General features: G+C 36.8%; 4 protein-coding genes and 1 pseudogene across 6 annotated transcripts; all 5 read right to left on the reverse strand.

Moving 5' to 3' along the window:
* Positions 1–4,031: 4,031 nt before the first annotated feature.
* LOC120279066 lies at positions 4,032–6,034 on the reverse strand (annotated as a pseudogene).
* A 776-nt stretch (positions 6,035–6,810) lies between these two features.
* On the reverse strand, positions 6,811–11,629 carry LOC120279067 (protein SRG1-like). Of its 3 annotated transcripts, XM_039285919.1 has the most exons (4): positions 10,021–10,252; positions 8,347–8,773; positions 7,510–7,837; positions 6,811–7,429 (listed from the first exon to the last, which is right to left on the reverse strand). In XM_039285919.1, exons 2-4 carry the CDS (start codon positions 8,358–8,360, stop codon positions 7,280–7,282), a joined length of 492 nt encoding a protein of 163 aa, XP_039141853.1. In that variant the 5' UTR covers positions 8,361–8,773; positions 10,021–10,252; the 3' UTR covers positions 6,811–7,279. The 3 variants fall into 3 exon arrangements, with proteins under 3 accessions (XP_039141853.1, XP_039141854.1, XP_039141855.1); XM_039285920.1 differs by having other exon boundaries at positions 7,510–7,831; positions 8,347–10,252; XM_039285921.1 differs by lacking the exons at positions 6,811–7,429; positions 8,347–8,773; positions 10,021–10,252 and adding an exon at positions 10,345–11,629 and having other exon boundaries at positions 7,740–7,837.
* Positions 11,630–11,975: 346 nt separating this feature from the next.
* On the reverse strand, positions 11,976–13,293 carry LOC120279069. Its single transcript, XM_039285922.1, has 4 exons — positions 13,129–13,293; positions 12,341–12,437; positions 12,204–12,242; positions 11,976–12,096 (listed from the first exon to the last, which is right to left on the reverse strand). The coding sequence occupies exons 1-4, from the start codon at positions 13,246–13,248 to the stop codon at positions 12,023–12,025; spliced, it is 330 nt and encodes a 109-aa protein (XP_039141856.1). The 5' UTR covers positions 13,249–13,293; the 3' UTR covers positions 11,976–12,022.
* A 553-nt stretch (positions 13,294–13,846) lies between these two features.
* LOC120279347 (tobamovirus multiplication protein 2A-like) lies at positions 13,847–17,482 on the reverse strand. The gene is made up of 7 exons (XM_039286274.1): positions 17,328–17,482; positions 16,928–17,236; positions 15,804–15,903; positions 15,074–15,154; positions 14,896–15,000; positions 14,424–14,633; positions 13,847–14,313 (listed from the first exon to the last, which is right to left on the reverse strand). Exons 2-7 carry the CDS (start codon positions 17,173–17,175, stop codon positions 14,206–14,208), a joined length of 852 nt encoding a protein of 283 aa, XP_039142208.1. The 5' UTR covers positions 17,176–17,236; positions 17,328–17,482; the 3' UTR covers positions 13,847–14,205.
* A 1,153-nt stretch (positions 17,483–18,635) lies between these two features.
* LOC120279089 (probable methyltransferase PMT2) lies at positions 18,636–22,396 on the reverse strand. The gene is made up of 7 exons (XM_039285947.1): positions 22,300–22,396; positions 21,207–21,855; positions 20,836–21,046; positions 20,360–20,654; positions 19,464–19,853; positions 19,202–19,279; positions 18,636–19,100 (listed from the first exon to the last, which is right to left on the reverse strand). The coding sequence occupies exons 2-7, from the start codon at positions 21,846–21,848 to the stop codon at positions 18,869–18,871; spliced, it is 1,848 nt and encodes a 615-aa protein (XP_039141881.1). The 5' UTR covers positions 21,849–21,855; positions 22,300–22,396; the 3' UTR covers positions 18,636–18,868.
* Positions 22,397–23,260: the final 864 nt, after the last annotated feature.

Here is a 23,260-nt window from a genome sequence, read left to right on the forward strand (position 1 = left end):
TCACTGCCAACGAACTCATCTTCTATATGCAAAAGCATAGGTATCCAGGATTGATTCTTAAAGTAGATTTTGCAAAAGCCTTTGACACGGTGGATTGGGATTTTCTTTTGGAGCTCCTACATGCTAGAGGTTTTAGTGATAAATGGATAGGTTGGATTAACTCTATTCTTACCTCCACTAAAGCGAAAATTATCATCAATGGCAGCCAAAGCGGGTACATCAGATATCGCAGAGGATTAAGACAAGGAGATCCTCTCTCTCCTCTCCTATTTGCCCTTGCGGCCGATGTTCTTAGTACTATGATTAACAATGCTCTGAATTCTGGTATTCTTCATGGGGTGGTCCTCGGTGGCTCTGGGATTAAGATGTGTCACCTGCAATATGCTGATGATCTTCTCATTCTTACAAATGGGGGTGATGAGGATCTGCGAATCATCAAACTCATTCTCTACATGTTTGAGAGTATTTCGGGACTCAAGGTAAATTCGGATAAAACTTGCCTATATGCCGCTCTGAGGAATCAGGTTCATCATATTGCCTAGGCTAAAACGATTCATTGTGCCTCTGGTACCCTTCCGATTACCTATCTCGGCATACCTATTTCGGGGGGAAGACCAAGAAGACAGGATTGGGATATCCTACTAAACAAAATTCGTGTGAGGCTCGCTTCTTGGAAATCTAAACTACTATCCTTAGGGGGAGACTTACACTGGTTAATTCAGTGCTTACTGTCATTCCCACCTACTGGATGTCGATTTTTAAACTTCCTTCCTGGGTTATTAAGGGTATCGATAAGATTCGCAGAGATTTCCTCTGGTCAGGATCGGACAATCATCAGAGCAAAATTAGACTGGTTTCCTAGACTAGACTGTGTCGTTCTAAAGAGCAAAGAGGATGGGGAATTTTGAATTTATATACTTTTAATAATGCCTTTCTTGGCAAATGGTGGTGGAAGATTGCTTCTGAGACCCGTTGGTGTGGTAAGGATATTCTTCACGAAAATTACTACCGGAACTCCCCAATGTGGAACCTGTTCCATAAGCATTGCAGAAGGCGATCCTTCTTCTGGAATGGTATCTTGCACTCCCTCCCAGCTTTTAGGAAGAATTTAATCTCCATCACTCGGAATGGGGCTTCCACACTCTTTTGGTTGGAGAATTGGGTGGAAGGGCGAGCTCCTGCGAACATCTGGCCTCATTTGTTCCAGCTAACCAATCATATGGAGGTCACGATTCGGGACTTTTTGAGTAGCAATTCGGTGCCTCCATTGAGCAACTCCCCTGAGTGGAGCATTCTTATCAATATTGCCATGGCGTTGTCCTCGTCGGAGAAAGATGAAAAACGTTGGTCCCTCACGGCCAATGGTTGTTTCACAGTCAAATCATTCTACAATTTCTTGAATGACAGTGGGTTGAGGTGCTCCAAATCACCTATCATCTTGAAAAGCATTTGCCCAAAAAAAATTAATCTTTTCAATTGGCTTGCTTGGGATAACAAGATCTTGACACTGGACAACTTAGCTTTGCGTAGATGCAATCTCCTTCATTCAGCTACTTGTGTGCTGTGTCACGCGGCAATTGAAACGACTGATCATCTCCTACTTCATTGCTCCTTCGCCTCGCATATCTGGAAGTTTTTTGGACAACTTTTTGGGATCATCCTTTCCCCTAGATCCCTCTCGGACCTTTGGGGAAGCTGGAGAAGCAATCTGTCTAAAAATTTAATCCCGTTTTGGGATTTGCTTGTGAGAGCTATTAATTGGAATATTTGGCTTGAAAGAAATGCTCGCATCTTTAATTCCAATTGTCTTTCGTCTGTTGCAATTATTTTAAAGATTATTTGCATGATAATTTCATGGTTCGATGCAGTCCCAGAAGCTAAAAAGGCGAAACTTGAGGAACCTGTGTCAAAGATAAAGAGGAGTCTGGAGTTCCTAAGTTCTAGAGATGTGGTGCCGGATGCCCCGTCATCGAGACCTTCTTCTCCCGGCGAGATTTAGACTTTCTTACTTGTTTTCCTAAAGGAGTTTCTCTCCACTTAGGTTTTTACCCCTTCCTTCTCTCTGGCTTTCGTTTTGTCTGTTGTACTCTCAACCACTTCTGGTGGTTATTTTTGTTAGAGCCAAGGCTCCTTTTGGTGTTCTTTTCTTAATGATTGTGGTTTATCCACTTTTTCAAAAAAAAAAAAATCACTCACCCCTAGTGATTACCTCCATATTTTTTGCAGTCTTGTAGTCGTTGTTTTCTTTCTTTTTCTTCTTTTCCATTATTTATGTTGATTTATTTTATTTGTATTTTTGTTTTCTTTCTAGTTTTCTTAACAAAACAATGGTTTATTCAAAAAAAAAAATTTATAAAAAAACATGGATATGCTAAAGTCTTCGCAATTAAACAAGCGATGAGTACATCCAAGAGTATCATTAATTTTTTTTACATTCAAGTCTTCTCCAAATTAAAATCACTTGTTTGCTCTCTGGTAGACGGCCTAGACGACAAAATTGGACAAAACTTATTGATTCTGTCCGATCTAGACTCACTCCACGAAAGCTTTTATACCTTTCCACGGGGGCCGTCTAACCCTTATTAACTCCGTTCTCTCTACCCTACCATTTCTTTCGGATGTCGATATTCAAACTACCAATTTGGGTTATTCATGAGATCGACAAGATTAGAAGAGATTTCTTATGGAAAGGGCACGATCTTGGATCTAAAGGGTATCGAGTTAGTCGCTTGGAAAAAGGATTTGCCGCCCTCGTTTCATGGGTGGATGGGGAATTCTTGATCTTCAGGAGTTCAACAAAGCCTTACTTGGAAAATGGTGGTGGAAGATCACTACTACATCGAATTCTTGTTGGTCTAAGATCTTAAGCATAAACTACTCTTTTTAATGGATCACACGGATACCTATTTGACGATCCACCAGAAATAAATCCTTCTTACGGGGTCGGGATTAACACCGTTCTTACTCCTTTCCGAACATGCATAAATTACCAAGAGGACTCTTATTCACGGCCACTCGAAAAATGGCATTTTTCTCGTCAAATCATTCTACAATTTCTTAATTGACGGAGGGCTTCGAAGTCAACTTTATTCTCATTTCTGAAAATCCAAATCCCCAAGCAAAATCACTTTATTCTCACTGGTTGGTCGAGAAAAACAAAAATTCTTACTCTTGACAATCTATTCAAAAAAAGTCGTAATCCTAATGCCCATCGACACATGCATTCTTTGTCATAATAACTCGGGAAAGCGATTGGAACATCTTTTTTTCTTGATTGCAAATATGCGGAGCGTATTTGGTCCTTCTTCAAACAAAACCTTGATATTGAGTCTTCCCCATCCTCAGTATCTAATATTTGGACCATTTGGATCCCCTCATTAATTTCCTCTCGTCATGACACTGGGGGACCTCGTTCTAGAGCCATAATCTGGAATATTTGGCTTGAGCGAAACAATCGCATTTTTAACCTTACTTGCCTACCTATTATTTCAATTTTATACAAATCCGCTATTATATCGCTTTCTTGGCTTTCAATAGATTTAGAGAACCTTCATCGGGATACCACGGAGGCCACTCGGAGGATCAGCGCTCTCTCAACTTCACCGGGCACTAGACCCACCGATTTTTATCGGCGATTCGCTGCACATCTGCGATCGGGAGTAGTCCTCCTATCCTTATTCTTTAGGGCGTGCTCGTGTCTCCAGACGGTTGACTTTCGCCATCCCAAACTTGTCTCATTTTATCTTTTTACATGCTTGATTTTTGCTCACTTTGTTTTCCCTCATCCCCGGTGAGGATTTCGATTGTTATTTTATTTTTAGACTTTTTCTTGTTCATGACCCTTTCTCACTGTCTCTCTGTTTCCTTCTTTTTAATAAATTAGTGGTTTATCCACTTTATTCAAAAATCACTTGTTTGCCTGCTTCATCAATCATGGTTGCACAAAGAAATGTATTTACCGTCAAAATCCTCTCAAGAGTTGTATCTCTGTTGATTTACAGGAAAGATACACAAAAGGGATTCAACAAATTGCCATCCAGATTCCATTTTCAGAATTTGAAGAATTGGTCTTAATAGTTATTCTTCATCCACAACAACATGAGAACAAAGAAAATTCAACAATCAATGTTTTCAGCGAGAAAGAGAAATCACTCATTCATTTCTTTAGTTTCATCTGTTCCAAGGTGTTCTTCCCTTCAAGTTTACTAGAAGTTATCAGTCTCACATAGTCTAGTGAGCTTATAGTCTTGTAAAGCTCCTCACTTTCTCCCAAGAGCTCTCGAATGGGGCCTATTGGCACATCAAGCCTTGGACCCATGGAATGCGGCGATGGAAATCCGTTCTTTGTCCGGGTTAATCACAGCCCGGTGTTCAATACTCTTGTATCTCCCATTGCTCATTATCTGTGCAAGAAAAGAAATTCAATGCACGATAGTTCATTCTGCCAAGTCATAGACTTGCAAATCAAAGAACAAGAAGTTAAATTCACCTCAAGGATATCACCAATATTAACAATGAAAGCACCGGGGAGTGGTTTGATCGGCATCCATGCACCATTCTTCTTTATTTGCAATCCTTGAACTTGATTTACTTGAAGGAGCAATGTCAGGCCAACAGCATCAGAGTGAGGGGAGAGCCCAAGCACCTTATTTGTCTGACGACATGCCGGATAATAGTTCATCCTCATTGATTGAAGGCCATCAATGAACATATCAGTTAGTGCCTCAACTCCTAAACACCTAGCCATTGTTTTCACCAGAATGCTTGAGACTCTCTTCAACTCCAACGAGTATTGATCCAACGCGGCCCTGCAGTTTCTTATCAGCATTAACAAATAACCAAGATCATTTATAAACTCTCAAGCTACCTAAATGCCGGAGGGTTAGAAGGCCAGAGTTCCACGTTCCTTGCAAAAAGAGGCTGGGTGGCAAGGAAATACATGTCTCCCCAGTCCAACTTCTGCTCGTCAGACACAACAAATGCTTGGCCATAGCCTTCGAGGCTTCCAGGTTGCTGTGCATAAGTCTTCTTCTCTTCTAAGGGTAGCCGGAAGAATCCCTGAATCTCACACTTCATTCTCTCTATTACCTCTTCAGGGACTCCATGGTTTATGATCTGTAACAGCGCATCATAAACCGTAACTTGGAAGTGTTGAATGAATGCAACAGTAAAACTGCTAACCTGGAAGAATCCCCACTCCTGACAAGCCAGTCCGAGCTTCATGATCTCCTCCTCTTTGTGATGAACATGGAGAAGCCTATTCAAGTCAATAACTGGTATCTCACCATCCTCCTCATTGTTAAGAACAGGTTCCGCATTGATCTCAGGCCTAACATATCTGTCTGGCAGCTTGCTCTCTTCAACTGAAGCAGCCAGCCACTGAACATTCTCCACCGGGAGCGATCCGATGATGTTCTTCAGAACACTGCAGTCATTCTTAGCTGTAGCCATCCGTGTTTGTTTGATGTCCACCAGGTACCTTCTTCACCTTGAGATTTCTTGTTCATGACTATTTCTATACATATATATATATATATATATATAGCTCTCACCAAGCAATTAAACAATGATGGCAAAGACAAAAGCATAGAAAGTAGAACAAGAAAGAGTTAAAAAATGAAGAAGAGAACATTTAGCAAGGAAAGTCTTTGGAATTATACCAAATTCAGTAATTGTAAACATCAAAAGATTGAAGACGAAGCATACAAGGTTTCTGAAAAGATAAGAACTAAGTGCATCTAGGCGGCGAAGAAGAGGTTAATCCTTCTTCAGCTGTCATTGAGAGTGATCCCTACAAAAGATTGACACAGGAGGCTTCCAAATGATTTGGTGTTTCCTTGATGTTTCCTTGATGTTTTATCACTGTCAAACAATACTGGGCATCAATCACTGCTTGCTAAACGATACTGGTTGATTTGCATTAGAATAAACTACATGCTTCATTATCAATGGAGCCATCAACTCCTTCAGTATCATCAATTTACAAGCTCTGAAGCTCAAAATCATTGGAAGAGGTAAATAGAACTCGATGACAAATACTAGTAGAAGATCGAGATTGGACCATGGTGCACTAGATGAACCAGGGAGGCATAGACAGTAATTAATACTGTAAGCTCATTAAAGCCAAAAACTAAACTCTCATCATAGTAGCTCACATTAAAGTCAGAATGACATACCTTGGTCTCTCAAGATCCAAAACAATGACATTGAAATTTGCGTTCAATTATTATTATTTCTCAAGAGGCTGGCCACAGCCACGTAGTGAGCCTGACAAGCAGAGCACAAGTAAATATATTATCATCACAAGTAGCAAGGAAGAGAATAATTCTTTCTCCCTTCCTACTGATCACAATAAAAAGATTTCTACTGGGGACTGAGAAAAATATTGCAATCCATTCACTAATTTCATCAATTCTAGCATCATATGGATAGTTATTCTCCCTTGAAAACAAAATGAGTAAAACATACAACCGTGAGAAGTTCATGGTTTTCCTTGGTTCACTTGTCATAGGTTGGCATTGGTGGCTTCATCATTTGAGGAGCTGCCAACTCCAATATCAGTGTTCACAAGTCCAAAATCATTAGAAAACAGGGATAATAATGAGAAGTGGAGACAACAATTTGAAATTTATAAAGAAAATTGATTTTTCTCCCTGAAGATCAAAGATGAGGATAATGTGACACCAACACACAGCATTTGCAAACAGATAATCAATCTACAATAATAGCTTGCATGAAAGTCATAAGACCTTGATCAGTTAATCTCTCAACATTCAGAACAGTGAGATGATGCAAATGTCACTGCAATAATTGTCCTGAATACCTGAATTTCTGTTATTTTGCAACCAGAACATTTATCTCACAGTGGTCACACCAAGTCTAACTTTCAAAAATTTAATCAATGCAAAACCCTAGTGATCACAGTGAATTTTCCCTGCAATCAAATCACAGTGAACTATTACTAAGATTGAGCAAAACATCACCTATCATTCTTAACAAAATAAACAAGTAATCATCAGCTCTATATAATATGCATATGATTCACACATATTGCCTTCCATGCATTAATAGTATGAATTTTATGAACATGTATGGATAATTATCCTTGTTAGACAAAATGATGAGAAGCAAAACAAACATGGATAGACCATTTCAGTATGATGACAAATGACTCCTTCATTTCTTCAATTTCATCATATTCAATACACTCTTCCCTTCAATCTTACTAGTCATCACCAATTTCAAGTGATCCACCACACTTCGGGTCTGATAGAGTTCCTCATTCCCTTCCACAAGCTTCGGAATTGGACCTATTGACTATTGTCACATCAAGCCAAGGCATGACAAATGTAGCTATTGGCATGCACTCTTTCTGTGGGTTAATCACAGCCCTGTGTTCGATACTCTTGTATTTCCCATTGCTCATGATCTGTAAGAGATTTCATTTCACAATGTCATTCACCCAAGACAACGGAAACTTGCAACCCAAGCAAAAAGAGTTGAATTTACCTCAAGGGTATCATCACCATTGTTAACAATGAAAACATTAGGAAGCGGTTTGATAGGCATCCATTGACCATTCTTCTTTAATTGCAATCCTTCAGCTTCATTTATTTGAAGGAGCAATGTTAAACCTTCAGCATCTGAGTGCGGTGACAAGCCCAACACCTTGTCGGCATGGTGACATGGAGGATAGTAGTTGATCCTTACTGTTTGCAGGCCCTCCTTGAACATGTCAGCAACTTGCTCAGTTCCTAAATCATTTGCCAAAGAAACCAACAGAATGCTTGCAACTCTCTCCAACTCCAATGTATACTGATCCAATACAGTCCTGCAACTGAGATCATTTGAACCGTTAACCAAATTTCATAGATTGAAAAAAATAAAGAAGATATTGTTGACAGGGTATGAAAGCCAATCTTCATCTAACATGCTAACACAGCTGCTTCAACAAATTTCTCTATGAGGAAACCTTTTTTTTCAAGGAAGGTACATAGACAATGCAAGGGTTTTTTTTTTTTTTTGACAATAGGCGATAATCGCCCCCAATTTAAGGATTTATCAAGAAACAAGTATAGTGATACACCAGTCAAAGTGGCTTATCGATCCCCTAGAAACTTTTTAACTCGGTCAGACACCACATGGGGTAATGAAAATCCGCCACAGGCACGTCTAAAAGATTTGTAAAAACCATACAGAGCTAATACATCCTCATGGCATGCCATTTTAGAGAGAAATCCTTCCACAGGGTACGCTTCAAAACCAATTTGAAGTGTATTGTGAACAGTACTTAAGCCTAGTGCATAAACAATACTATGAATAATAACGCATGATAAAGATTCGAACCCGCGCTTGCCCATGCATTGTCAAGTGCCTTTACCACCAGACTAAGCAAGTGTTGGTAATGCAAGGGTTTTTCAGTTGTTGATGTTTTCTCTAAACCATATTATTGTTTCTCACAATAATACATTTTTCACCACGGTCGAAAGGTAAAAATGTTTTATCAATTTCCTTCTCATTTCCCTTTTCATATAGAGATCCAACATATAACTCAATAGAAATTGTTGTTCCCCTTTCTGCTTGCTAACAGACCTTTGATCAACATCATTGGCTCCATTACGAAAGATGTTGGTGTAAAAAGTTCAAATCTCAAGTTCAAGTTTCATTGGATATAATGGTGATAACGGATCCCTGATTGTGGGTAAGGACTTGCAACCCAAACCCCACATCATTGAGTAAGAGCACACGGCCAGACGTTCAATTTCTGATGCTCCTGATTGTGCTCGCCACATTTGTCACAAAAAAATAAAATAAATAAATAACTAAAAAATAAAAATTGACTACATTCTGCTCATATGTAAATCATCATATACCACAAATATTCAAGAGACAAGTTTTCTCATCCTATCAATTTAAGATTTTGGGTCAAATTGAATCATGGCCATGATACAATATTGGATGCAAATATAACACTCATTTGTAACTTCTTTATTTTGTTTTGCCACCTTTAATGTTCTAAATCACATAAAACAGCCATATTTTTTTCTGTCCTGTTACCCCATTTATAATTCCTAGATACATCAAATAAATGATGAATCTATGTTGCAATATTGTCACTAAAAAATCTCCATCAAAAAGGTTAATAAGAATGTCTTGATTAGATATTTTTTTCAACTAGAGATCCTAATAGTCCCATATTGGTTAATTTACTGAATATGGACATGAGTATATATGTCTAGGTCTCTCTTCCTATTAGCTTAAATGTATAGGTTGAATTGAACCAAACTAATATATGTTTGGTTTGCATGTAACCTAGCATCAAAGCTACTATAACTACTTTGTTCACCACATGACAACCTAAAAAGGCTAGCACATATTAAGGGGGCTTATGAGAACAACTATTTGAAAATGGTCCAACGAGATCTATCAAAACCCATCACATATTTTCATTAACAGCAGTATTAGCCATCACTACCATTTTTATGTGAAAATGTTATAGACTGAGTTACAACAATTTGGACGGACATGACTGATGACTATAACTTTTTCAACACAATCATGGTAGATGATGCAGACTTTTTCTCTGTTTTAAATCCCATAAAACACCTATAATTTTTGTGTTACTCCTTTGATTTCCACATACCTCAAATATATGATGAATTTTTTCTTAAGATATTGTCAATAGAATATTTCCAACAGGAAGCTGCATAGATTAGGATTAATTCGTCTTTTATTAAATATCTTAAGACACATCAATTAATTTAATAAATATGAGTATAAATATATGTGTTTGGCTTGCAAATAGCATGCCATCAAAACCAGTTTGATAAGGTTGTTTGTAAAGAGACAGGTACCCAAGGAAAAAAAGGAACATGTACTATGGTAACAATCTAATATGGATATGAATGTACAAGTTAGGATATCTCCACCTATCCGCTTATGATATTAAGTTTAATTGAACCTAATTAAGATGTGCTTGGTTTGTGACTACCAAGGGAAAAAAAGTAGAACATCTTTCACCTAAATGTCAGCGGATTGGTAGCCCAAAATTCCGAGTTCCTTGCTAAGGGTGGCTTGGTGACTAACAAATACATATATCCCCACTAGCATTTGGTTCTCAGACAGGACAAATGCTTGGCCATAACCTCAACACTCCCGGGGCGTTGCCCGTAAGTCTTCTTCTCTGCTAAAAGGCAACTTGAAGATACCTTGGATTTCACACTCCATGGTTTATGAGCTGAAAAGAATTAAAAAATAAATAAAATAAAAATAAAACACAAAATTAAATACATGAGTGTTTCATGCCAAAACTTAGTGTTGCATGGCACTAACAAAACAACTAACCTGGAAGAATCCCCACTCTTGGCAAGCCAGTCCAAGCTTCATCACCACCTCTTGAGAGTGCTGAGTATTGACAAGTCTACCAATGTTGATGACTGGTATTTCACCATCCTCCTCACTGTGTAGAACAGGATCCGTTTTCATCTCAGGCCTTATGTACCTCTCCAGAATCCTGCTCTGGTCACCAGAGGCAGCCAACCATTGGGCACTTTCCACAGGTTGTGATCCACCAATGTTCTTTGGCATATCATAAGGATTTGCAGCTGCAGCCATGGTTTGTTGGATCTCTACTAAGCACCCTCACCTTGATACTTCATGCTATTGTCAAGCTGGTCTATATATATATATATAATACAGTTTTGACCTTGGATACTGGTGATAGCAAAGCCTAAACAGGAAAAAAAAAACAGAGAAGAAGATGCATATGTTGTTGGCCTACATCCATGAGACAGGCAGAAATTTAGAAATAATGGGACTACCTGACAAACAAAACAATCCAAGTGAGCGCAATCAGCCAAGAAGGCATGGGCACTGCCTTCTTATTTAGAGCCACACCTAAGATTGAAAATAGCTTGTATTCAATTTCTCAAAAGAGACAACAGAAAGGGAAAAATATCTTAATACGGCAATCAGCAGATTGTTCTTTCTTCAGCTGTGCCTGTCATTCTCATTGGATATATAATAATTCCCCAGTAAAAGCACAGGGATTATTTCAATAAGAATATTCCCACAGAATGGCTAACAGACACGAGGTGAATAAAGTGCAGCTGAAGAAGATAGAAACTAAAGACAGCACCCCAAAACTAGTGGTAAGTCCGGGCAAGCCTACTAAATCAAGTCGTTGATTTATCCCAGCTATCACAAATATTAGAAGTTTAGAACGTTATACAGCCTAAAATTAGTAAGGGAAGACCATTTCACAAAAACAATGTATTGATGATCAGGAAATATAGCTTCTATCAGACTCAACAGTGAACATCAGGAAGTAAAAGCCTATAAAGGTTTACAAATAATTATATACATGGACATTAAAAAATCAAAGCACTTTTGAGGAACATAAACTAATTAAACAAACATCCATGAATTCAAAAGTTCAAACCATTCCCTATATTAAACAGCCACTCGCAATAATTATTAAGACATAAAAGTGAACATAAATTTGTTACAGAATTAGATCAAAAGTATCAAGCTAAGAACTTGTCTATTTGATGAACAGATACTTCATTATCATAATCATCTTAACTTTTATCAAAACAAAACCAGATCACAAAATCAAGAAAATTCGAAATTACGAGAAGAAGCTTTTCTTTATAATGAATCAATTTTAGCACATTAACTTTGTTATCTGCAAGTCAAAAAGGTGACACCAAACTTTACAGAACCACCAAGAACTGTATCATTGAACTTTTGTAATCCAGTTCAAGCCATGCTAACCTCACAGTTGTTGCTTTCAACATAACTTACAATGCAATCTACATATTAGAATATAAATAAAGGGAAAATAAAACAAGGAGGTTCTATGGACCAATTTCACTACTGGACCAAGGAGGCCAAATGACTAGAAAGCTCTCAACATGGCTCAGCGAGCAAAAATCATTCAAAAATAATTTGGGGACAAGCTCTAATGTTGCCAAGTTATTTCACGACAGCTTAGTGCTCATCTTCATAAAATGAAAACCCATCACATCTCTGTATTCTCCTGTTCCCAGACATCGGTCACAATATCCAAGCCCACTTCCTCCACAGGTCCTGCACCTGTTATAGACCAATTTGTTAGTAATGTAAATTACAAATGGTCAAACATTTCATTGGAGTACGAGGGAGGAACACAAGAAGTTTGGTTCACCACTTGGGCCACTCTCCTTTTGGGAGCATTGGTAGATGTACACAATTAGTTCTTCCTGACATTTTAGGAGAACCAAGACTAATTAGCGGAAGTATTAGACAAGAGTTTGAGTTGAATATGCGTGCAAGATAAAAAGTGAATAAGAGCACATGCCTCTCCCATAGCAATAGTGGCAATTAATTCTACCACTACCATTACAGACCACACAAGGAGGATCAGGAATTTTCAGCTTTTCTTTCCTAACATTTGACTGCAGAAGCCAAATACATTGCATAATATTGTTAGAATTTCATACATGTTACATAGCAATTAAATAACAAAGAAACGCCTTTGTTTTGGAATATCAATAAGCTTTCAAGTCTTAATGTATAACTTCAACTTCAAGAATACTAGCAGGTAGCTTGCAGTATAGTAGCATGAAAGATGCTATTAGTGAGAGAACAAGAGAGTTCTAATTACCAAATCCTTAAGGTTTACAGAAAAACCTTAATCTTGATTCAGTGTATATGAACAAAGACAGGATTGCAAAACTAACTCAAGACCCAGAGCATAATCTCACACATCATCACCTATACCAATAATTCTTCAGTTCAAGGTTTTTTTTTAAAAAAAATAAATAAATAAATAAAAAGAAGCTTTTTTTTATTTTTGATAAAAGGCTTACGAAAAACTAAATCTTGATTCAATTTTACCAAAATTGAAACAAGAATGTAGACCTAGTCAAGACCCAAAGAATAACCTCTAACATAATCTCCTATCACCAAGGATTCTCGATTCAGGGTTCAAAAAAAAACATTTTTTTTTCTATTAGACAAAAGGTTTACAGAAAACTAAACATTGATTCAGTCTTAATCGAAATGGAAATACGATTGCAAAACCCTCATGATCAAAACGCTAAAATTCAGATAAAGCTAACAAAAGAGAGCAGGAAGAGTTTGTACCTCCGTCCGAACGATCCACGAGGCCCTGGACGCCTTCAGACGTGATGAAGAGGCATTCTCGAGGCGAGGAAGGAAGCCTTCCGGGATCGCCATCGACGCCAACGCCGCGAACCCCGCCATCGGCGCCCACTCGAGAAGCAACCCCGAGCTTCCCTCTGAAGTGAGTTTAGACCAAAAGCGCTATTGAAATACATACATGATAATGAAGAAGGATTTAAACTATGCCACGTGTCCCAATATGCTTTGTGGGCCCCTCGTGTATTGTTTGTCAGGACAAATTTATCAACTTTAAGCAATGATTTTATAATCAAAGAAAAGGTACACATTTGTGTTTGTTAAATTACTTATCACTCTAATTCAACAATATTTCATTTAAATCATGTTTTCATAACTTGGTTTTAGCTTTACATGTGTGCTATAACTGGAGTGAAGGGTTGATGCAATCAAAACACCCAGCGCTCGCCTAGCTCCAGAATTATGATATTCCTTTCTGGTTTATCACGGTATGACATGTGTCCTAAAAAAAAAAAGAAAAAAAAAATCAAAACCAAGATATTCCTTGGTTCTGATCTATCACAATCTAATATGTATCTTTAGAAAAAAAAAATACATGTCAGACTGTTATAAGCCAGAACCAAAAAATACTCTGATTCTGAAACCAAGCAATATGAACTCACATGTACAACCACTACACATATGACACTAATTTCCAAACACAAAAAGCAAAAATTTTAGATTAGTTATAATGTAATGTACATGATACAGCTCAGAGGTAAATGAAAAGGGCTTGATTTCTCAAAGGATCAGTTGCAAGTTCATGAGTCACTGAAAAGGAGCAGTGTTTGTGGTAGGGTTGCCACACTGCTGTATTTGCAAGACCAACAACAAAACCTAAATAAACTCCCAACATGAAAACGCAAGGCAGAAGAGATCAACTGTTTCTGGTGCAATGTTAGGTTTGACTCAAATTTACTTTACAGAAACAACATAAAAAGATCATTCCCAGATAACTAAAGTAGACTCATAAAGACTAGCAAATTTTCCCAGGTGGAAAAGAGACGGAAAGTTCGGTAAAGTTCAGAGTATGGTGCAGCGGCCCCTTTCTTCAGCTTGAGGTGCTGTTGTTTGCCGAAGCCTGTTTGGGTCTGAAGGATTGTAGGTGAATTCTGATGTATCCAGACCATACTGCAGTAAAACAAAATATCTGAGCACCTACTTTCATAATCATAAAATAAAAGAGGGCATCAACCTAAAATCAGTAGCGGAACAGAATTTTTGTATAAAATAAGGCGCACCTTTTCTCTCATCCGTTGGCTCCAGGCATCATTCCGGCTGGGACGTTGATCAAGAGTGGGGACTACAGGAACACCAGTTGCTGGGACTACAGGTCGGTTGATTAAGGGTTCACGAATGCTAGGTCTGGAGGCGATGTATTCATCATCACTGTCATACTCCACCGGTCTGTTTGCTGCTCTAACGATAAGAGCTAGCAAGAATATTAGGCCCTACAAAACAACAATCAGTTATTTAGTGGGGTGGCGCACCTATCTTCATTACTTAGAATCAATAATGGCTGGTGGGGGACAAATTTTATGTGAACTAGTATTTAGTTCAGAAAGCAGATCACAAATCCATGTTCCCGGTTAGTGCCAAATATATATAACATTGAAGAAAAGCAGAATACTTCTGTTCATTTACATTTTAAATTAACAAACCATTGAAGATATAAATTTGCTCACTAGCAAAAAGAAATCATTCCAAGATTACCTCCAAAATGACAGCTCCTAAAGCAACCCATTTAGCAATTTTCCAGTTCTTCTCCAAGAAGTCATATATCATGGCAAAGTTTCCGGTTTTATCATCTGGAATAGCCTGTTCATGATTGATTGTTAGCAACCACAAACAATAGAAGGACAAAGGAGAAAATGGGTTCATAAAATCTCACATCTTTCCAGCTATGGTCAAAGAAAATGAAAGCTGCAGCCCCCAGCTCAATTAGGATCAACAAGATAACCAGGAAGGAATACTGATTGGATTAAGGAGTGGAACATTTATCAACATTATCTTCAGCAGATAAACATTTTACCACTAGAACTGAAATAAAACTTACAAGGAGTACATATCCTTAATACTAGTTAACCTAATCGTATTCACAAGTAAAATATAGCAGTCCATATAATCAGATGGTCCTTCTTTATTCATTAACCTTTGTACACTGCATACAGTGTGCAGTATCATTCTTGGTGACAATGGCTTTCTCTATGTTTTCTTTATAAGTAACCTCCTAAATTTGAGATCCTCAGGCTGATATGCTCAATAACCAAGCGATGTACAAATTTACAGAATTCATAGTTAGTTGCTTCAGTCCAATAAATTAGTTACCCATGATTCTTGAGAAGATTATCCCTCAACTCAAAAGAAATAGAAACGGCATATGCCAAGTTTCCCAATCAGGTGAACCTCAAATTTCAAGCTTATCACAAGATTCACAACCTGGCTATTAAAAATATCTTTGCCTCTTCTTAAACAATATAGAGTGGGAGACTTGTAAATAATGGCTGCAGCACCTTGAAAACAGTTTCCATGGTAGTATGAAGCTGAGAGAAGGAATTGCTTCTGATAATAAATACAACGACACAAACATCTGATGATAAATAAACTGGAATTAAGGATACGCATGAAAGGCAGCAAGAATTCCTTGTCACAGCTCCTATACAACCAAAGCAAGATATGATGAATAGAATAGCTCCAACACCGATAAACAAGTAGATAAACCTGCAAAACCATCAAAATTTCATACCAAAATTATTTTGTTACTTGTGAGGAAAAAATCATTGTGCCTTCTTCAGGGAACTACAAAGTCATTAATCTTTATACTCACATAAGAAAGTGAACTTTATGACGATGTTCGGAAGTCTACAAAGATAGCTTCAAATTGATGTCTATGAAGCAGGAAACATAGTTTTCTCTCACAAGTGAAGACCTCATCACTTGTTTTTACTTCCCTTCGCATGTGCATGCATTTAACTATCGGTGCTACTTATGCCATATGAAATTCATTTCTGAAGAGGCACCATGCTGTCCGTGCTAGCTTTAAAAATATTCACTTATGAATCCCTCATAATCACTTTTACTTTCTGAATGCACATAGAGTTTATCTAAGTATGCTGCCCCAAATTTAAGAATTTCTCACAGTAAATCAGCATCGAAGTTTTTCTGTGTAGAGTATTCACAATTGATTTTATTCATAGCAAAATGCTTGTCATGCTTTTCTTAATTGGAGTATGCACATTAAGAAAACTATCTATTAGGAAAAGTTCCATTCATACTAGGAAAATTTATGCTGCACACTTTCAAATTCTAGACTAATAAATCAAACAAGTTGAACATTCTCACAGACAAATCAGTCAATCATCGTAAGAAGCTTGGTATGCTCAAATGAAACCCAGTTTTTATTCAGGTTTACCAACTATTATTTCTTCTTACAAACATGAGTAGTCTGTTCATATTTCAAATGACAAGCTAAAAATGTTTCTTTCCAAAAAAGTATTCTTTTGAAATTTGGAGTTTAGCAGGAAGTTTCCACTCAACTTGAGCCATTATTTCAGTGAGGATCATTATTATTTTAGTCACTAAATGTATTAACTTGTTTGAAACCTAAAAGATCACAATCACAAGCACTAATTTTGAACCAATTAATGCAAACCAAACTCAAGTTCTTAAACGCAAAAGCAATTCCACAGCACACCAAATAGAAAACTCAGATAAATCACAAGAACAAATGAAACAAGAGCCATACCAAGCTTTGGGGAGCTTATCAAGAAAACTCTCGGACAGAGAAACAAGGAGGAACATCGGCCGACCGAGCTTCAAAATCTCGGGATGATAAGCGACCGGAGACGGCGCTCCTCCATCATCACCACCACCAGAAATCCTATTCCATTCCACCAGAAGATAGATCCCATACCCCACCATCGCCAACCCCGTGATGGTCAACAAGAAATTCAACAACTTCAGTAGGCACTCTAAACATCCTCCGCACGCCATGATCGACACCAAATTCCACAATTTCCAGACCAAATCCCTAATCCTCCACTCCCGATCTCATCTACACCAATCAAAGACCAAAAAATTAGAAAAAAAAACACAAAAATTCAGGAAAAAAATCAATGAAAGAGATTGATAGATAGAATCATCACATAGAGGTTGAATTGATTGAAGAGCTGCAAAGGATTCAGCGATCGGAGGCGATGACAAGCTCGTCGAGGGAAAGCGAGAAGGCTTTTGTTCTCTTTTTCTCTCGAGATTCCTTTTTTTTCTTAAATTTTTTTCTTTTTTTAATTTTATTTTCCCGCATTTGGATGTAGTTGTTGTCATTGCGACACGTGGACGGTGGAGATCAAACTAATGGGTCGAGATGAACGGTGATTAGTGGGGGACAGAAGACGACAAAGAATGGTGGATGGCATGCATGATAAACCCGGTCATCTCTATCTGGTTCATGTTTGGCTTAAAAATGAATTATTTTATTTAAATTAGTAGTTAAAATGATTATTTCAATTATTAACGTTCTAGATATACCTTTCTTTTTTAATGAAATAATCATATGATTTAACTAAGGAAAAGCTCATGAGTAATATAAATATTCCTCATTATGTGACATTTTGATTGAAATGCATTTTTAAAAGAGCGGTTGAGAAAGAGGATGAAAAATTCAAAATTTCATTAAATTAGTGTCATAGATATATATATATATATATATATATAGTTTTTTATGACAACTGTAATATGTATATATATAGTTTTTTTATTATAACCACTAGTTAGGTCAGTGATAATTATTTCCAATAAATAGGCAAGACACATAGTTGAAATCCTATTCCAAGAAACTATAGCGATGGTAGAATATTGTTTATTTATGATATTATTATAAATATATTCAGTGGTTTTTTATGAGTATTATATCTCTCTTTTTCTAAAATTATATAGTAAAAAAAAAAATTTATTAGTTCAGTTTAGTTCTTTAGAATCTTACAAACATACACATTTCACTTTCATTTCACTAATACATCATCAAGTGTTTGTCACTTCATAAATTAATATATATAGGTTTTTACCCACTCAGTATTAAGAGACAAGCCTTAAATATTTTTTATAAATATAAAAATTTAAACTAGAATTCAATCCCTCAAATAACCCCAAATCTTTTCAACTCAAGTTAATTTAAGGCGGTGTATATATATATGTGCGTATATATATATTATGGTAATGTTGCAAAATTACATCTATAAATCCACATAAATAATAATTTTTATTCTTCCTAATTATTGTTTAAGATTAAAAAAATAAAAAAAGGAAAATTTGTCTATAGCTTTGGAAATAATGCTGCACTGTTGTACATTATTCAACGACGAAGATGAACCTATATAACGATATAATTAAGGATCAAACAGAAGTGTGCAATTTGATTTATATAGCCTGAATAATTGGACCAAATAAGCTTACAATTACATTCAACACTAAGCAGCCTGATTGTAGGCATTTCATTAGAAATTTGTGTTTGGAATACATTTAATAATCAACATAAAAACAAAGTACAAGTAGAGAAGGATTTCCGTAAATTTTGATTAATATAACCTGAATAACTTTCCATTGCTCCAATTGTTTTGAACTCTGGCAATCAGAAAAACGATGAGCTAAAATCCTTTACTCATTTCTGTGTTTGTTCTCCAATAATTAATCACTGGACTGCAGAAGTATTTCCACCAACAACCCAATACCGTTTGACGGCGATTAGTATTTTTTCAGGAACAAGAGGGCCATCTTCATGATCCAGCATTCGAGCGTCCCACCGCATACCACTAACAATCTTCTTGACCTTGTTCACAACATCAACATCATCACGAAGTATCACCGACCCCTCTGGTCGTAAAATTCGGTCCATCTCCAAAAGTATGTCTTCAATCTTACATCTGTTTGTTTAACAATTACATTAGAATTTACCTCATGAAACAAACACTTTAGTTTTAATAGATTTGTATAATGTGTCGAGCAACGATGTTGAAAAGCTTACTTATTTTGATATAAGCTGAAGAGACTACTTGCATGGATTAGATCATATGTCCTCGGGTATGTAGAGAAGGCTTCACACCTGAAGGAAAAAATAGAAAGCTGCATGTTTATTTATGTTCATAAGCAACATGGTTCTGTGTAATTCTGGAAGAGTTGCAAAAATTTTAACTTCCAAGCCCTGGAAACTTAATTAGTCATTTCGTGATTTTACATAAGGATTTACCAGAGCAATGAAGGATAAGAGCAAGGTGGAGAGAACATACCAGTCATGATATATACCGATCAGCCCTCGCTCATATATTACACCCAAAGTATTTTTCTTTGCGATGGTAGGAACAACATTCATTACCCATAACTTGGGTGATTCAAGTGCAGCTGCAAAACCTCCAAAACCTGCATTCATGTCCATTATATTCCTGTACCTTCCTGAGCTGATTAATTTGTTCATCTTTTTATATGCATTGACATGCTTCTTCCACAATTTGTTGTCCTCCTGATAAGTTTCAGCTGTAACACCAGGAAGGGAACCACCAGACACTCTCGGAGGGACAGCAAAAAGTCTATCTGGAAACTTTTTCAACTTCCCTCCGGCTACTTCATCTGAGCTTTTGACCACTGGGTATGGAGTTACACACAATTGCATTTTCTTATACCTATAGACATAAAACAACTCTAAATATAAATACATAATAAATGGAGATCATTATTAACAAGTCTATCTGGTAATAATAAATCAGCAAATATGACTTTTTTATTTATAGCAAATGAAATTTTAGATGTGGTCATAACAATCATTTCAAGGTATTGTTTTTCATTGCATATGACAATATTCTAGTAACAGGTCAAACTTCACACTCCGATTGCTTCAAAAAATGCACATTCACGCAAATGATTCTTTGGGTATGACAAAATTTAAATACCATAGCAAGCATTTCAAGTTCTTCATTTGTCCTGCATGGAACAGATAAAAGATATTTAATGTAGGGAATTGCTCAGACAAGCATCATAGCCAAAAGAGAAAACAGTGCTCAGCAAGGATAACCTCAAATCATCTCAAGTGAACAAATAATAAGTATGCTACCTACCTAACAGAAATAACATGATAGTTACAATAGAAGGGAACAGCAACTTCAGACACATAAAGAACAAAGAAACATACCAGATGTTATCAGCATCTGCACCTTTGCATATCTTAACAGAAAGGTCATTTTTTCTACTTTGACATGAATTTGTATTAATCCTTTTCCTCCAAATAGCAAGATCGCCTTTCTCATACTTCTTTTCCCAGCAAAGCAGTTCAGCCAATTCCTCTATTTTTCTTTGTTCCTTCTGAAGATCATCCTTTGATCGTTTCCATGTCTGATAGTATGTCTTCCAATTAATAGGAGGACCAGAGAGTATCCAGTATCCACCTGGTCTAAGAACTCGATCTACTTCCATCATGTACAGCCCACCTGTAAGCACAAATGCACCAGATCACATGATCATATACAAATATCACACATAGAAAACAGTATATAATTCAGTATGCTTGCTTTGTGGAGTACTATTTATCACTTATCTAAAGAATAAAATCACTTTGCTTCAAAATGAAAAAGAAACATAGTTATCTTCCTAGTGGTAATAAGTATTTACCATTTGAAGTCCATGGGATCAAACAACGGGAACATTGAGCCATATCAAAAGCTCTTGATGGATATGGAAGCTTAATGGTCCCAAGAACTCCAATAACCGCAGGAACACCTCTTTCTAAAGCAAACTGCACTTGAGCTTCATGTGAGTCCCTTGGAGCAAAGGACATGGACAAAACATTGCGCTTTAATAAGTAAGCACCCCAGCTTGCAACCTACATGAACATAGGGAGCTCAATACCAACACCCAATACAGTCCCACATGGCATTGAATGGTTTGCTCATCTATAAATTATAAAAGTTCAGATAAAAGACCAAAGAAAAAAAAAACAAAATTTCACTAGATTAAGCCTGCATATTGAGAGATTGGCATACCCCACAGCCAGTATCAAGTGCAGTTCTAACAGTCCCATCTGCAATGGGAATAACTGATGCAAGTTCTTCAATATAAGCATCTGCACCCTGAGGAAACATCGTTCCACCTCCTGGAAATTTAAACACATCACCCTCATATTGAACCCAGTTTTGAACAGCTTTCTCAACTGTCAAGCTCTTATACGGAACATTTGCATAGTGAACATAATCCCGGCTTTTGGGCCAGGGGAAAGGAGCCGTATAACCCTTGGGAGCTGGTATAAGACAGTGCAACTTCTCTTTCTCAGGAGGACAATGTCTTTCTCTATAAATCATGTTTTCTCGAGGAAAGGTCATGGCCCGGTTTTGATCTTGGCAAGGAGTATAATCTATGTACCGAGCATCACAAGGCTTAAACAATTTAACTCCCGAATCATGATTTTTGAATCCTTCCCCAAATCTGTGATGAGTTTCAAAATTCAGTGTGGGTAAGACACTACAATCTGCTCCTCTTGTTATTCTCATAGCTATGCTATCACCCTTCCCAAAATTACTCCTCTGCCAAGCACCCAATGCGTAGAAGAAACAACACAAAGCTATAACTATGATTATCGACATTGGGCTTCGAGCCCTACCGCTGCCCAAACCCTTCTGCGACCTCATTGCTCACCTGAAACAATTCCCGCATATCATTACCACAATCAAACGAAAATCAAAAGAGAAATCTACAACGAATACCATTCAAGTTCCGACCTTTAACATATTCCTCGCATGAAAACGAGATCCCATCGAACTAATTGAACAAAATTATCTACGAACAAACCCATTAACGCATAATCAACCGAAAGATCTAAAGCGCCTAAACTAAAGTCCCAAACTTTATAGCTAAATTATAAATCAGACAAAAGTTTGAAACTTTTACAAAGATCTATCACTCGAATACCTCTCAATAATTCAAAAACTCGGAGCAAATCACACACATCGGAGCTCTTAAGTTTTCAAAACAAAGAAAGAGCAAAAAGAAAGAAAAAAAAAAAACCAAAAATGAACAAGCTCAAATAGAAGAACAAATGCAAGAACAATCACGAATCAAGAATCAGTGAAGCAATCATACAGTCAGGAGAAGAGAAGAGGATCTCCTTAGGGTTTCGGGAGGCCCTTCGTGGGTTGTGTGAGAGCTGGAGCTCGGGCTTCAGTGAGTTCACTCGCAGAGTAATGAGTAATGAGAAAAGAGACTGCTGTCGTATTCTGACAACCACTCAAAAGCGAAATTCCAAAACTACCCTCCATGTGTCGGTGAGGAGCAGGAACGCATGACCCGCTTGTGCGCGTGCGATAATAATAGTGGGCAAAGTTAGGCATAATTATAAATGAGCCTTTTATTAATATCATTGATCACTTTCTTTGCTTCTTTAGTTATTATAGTGTATAAATAATGAATTTGTCTGTTTAAGTTTATGAGATTGTTTTTGGCTATGTACAAATATATATATATATATATATACAGAGAGAGAGAGAGAGAGAGAGGACTGGTCATAGATATATTATTTATAAGGTGCAATGAATAAAATTTTTATAAATAATTATACAATAAAAAAAGATAAATAGTATTCACATCTGAACTATTTCAATTCTGATTGTAACACTAATACTTACATATGAATTGTTCAATCCTGATCACAATAATAATATAACAAAAATTACACCCGTTAAACTTCATTTGCACACCCTCTCCTTTGTTATCTATAGACACACATATGACCCATATATATATATATATATAGTTTCTAAATGTTTTTTTGTTGTCTGTCTTATGTACTTTTCTAATACATGTGATTTATCGATTTTTTTCAATGTTTTGAAAACCTACAAGTTAAATCAAAATTTAGTTCGTATAAAAAAAAAATTTATTTTGTGGCTACACATTTATTTTAAAATCATTTTTGAATCATCCTATCTAAGATGTTTTTGATTAAAAAGATGAAAGGTTAAGAATAACGTTTAATTCAAGATAGGGAAAAAATATTCATTTTGGCCTTGAATCCAGCAAAAGCAGGGCCAACACAAATGAGTCC

Source organism: Dioscorea cayenensis, chromosome 16 (genome assembly GCF_009730915.1).
Source record: "Dioscorea cayenensis subsp. rotundata cultivar TDr96_F1 chromosome 16, TDr96_F1_v2_PseudoChromosome.rev07_lg8_w22 25.fasta, whole genome shotgun sequence".
Lineage (NCBI taxonomy): Eukaryota > Viridiplantae > Streptophyta > Magnoliopsida > Dioscoreales > Dioscoreaceae > Dioscorea > Dioscorea cayenensis.

Excerpts from the sequence above, each read along its gene's own strand:
- LOC120279067 (XM_039285919.1), bottom strand. Across the intron at positions 7,430-7,509 it reads ATGGTGATGATACCCTTGAG|ATCATGAGCAATGGGAAATA; the intron begins GTAAATTCAACT and ends AATCTCTTACAG.
- LOC120279069 (XM_039285922.1), bottom strand. The coding sequence starts at position 13,248 with ATGGCGGGGTTCGCGGCGTTGGCGTCGATGGCGATCCCGGAAGGCTTC. Across the intron at positions 12,438-13,128 it reads CGTGGATCGTTCGGACGGAG|TCAAATGTTAGGAAAGAAAA; the intron begins GTACAAACTCTT and ends TGGCTTCTGCAG. Across the intron at positions 12,097-12,203 it reads TCTACCAATGCTCCCAAAAG|GTGCAGGACCTGTGGAGGAA; the intron begins GAGAGTGGCCCA and ends GGTCTATAACAG.
- LOC120279347 (XM_039286274.1), bottom strand. The coding sequence starts at position 17,175 with ATGGCGTGCGGAGGATGTTTAGAGTGCCTACTGAAGTTGTTGAATTTC. Across the intron at positions 15,904-16,927 it reads GATAAGCTCCCCAAAGCTTG|GTTTATCTACTTGTTTATCG; the intron begins GTATGGCTCTTG and ends ATGGTTTTGCAG. Across the intron at positions 15,155-15,803 it reads ATTCTTGCTGCCTTTCATGC|TATTCCTTCCTGGTTATCTT; the intron begins GTATCCTTAATT and ends TAATCCAATCAG.
- LOC120279089 (XM_039285947.1), bottom strand. The coding sequence starts at position 21,848 with ATGAGGTCGCAGAAGGGTTTGGGCAGCGGTAGGGCTCGAAGCCCAATG. Across the intron at positions 21,047-21,206 it reads CACTTGATACTGGCTGTGGG|GTTGCAAGCTGGGGTGCTTA; the intron begins GTATGCCAATCT and ends ATGTTCATGTAG. Across the intron at positions 20,655-20,835 it reads GATCCCATGGACTTCAAATG|GTGGGCTGTACATGATGGAA; the intron begins GTAAATACTTAT and ends TTGTGCTTACAG.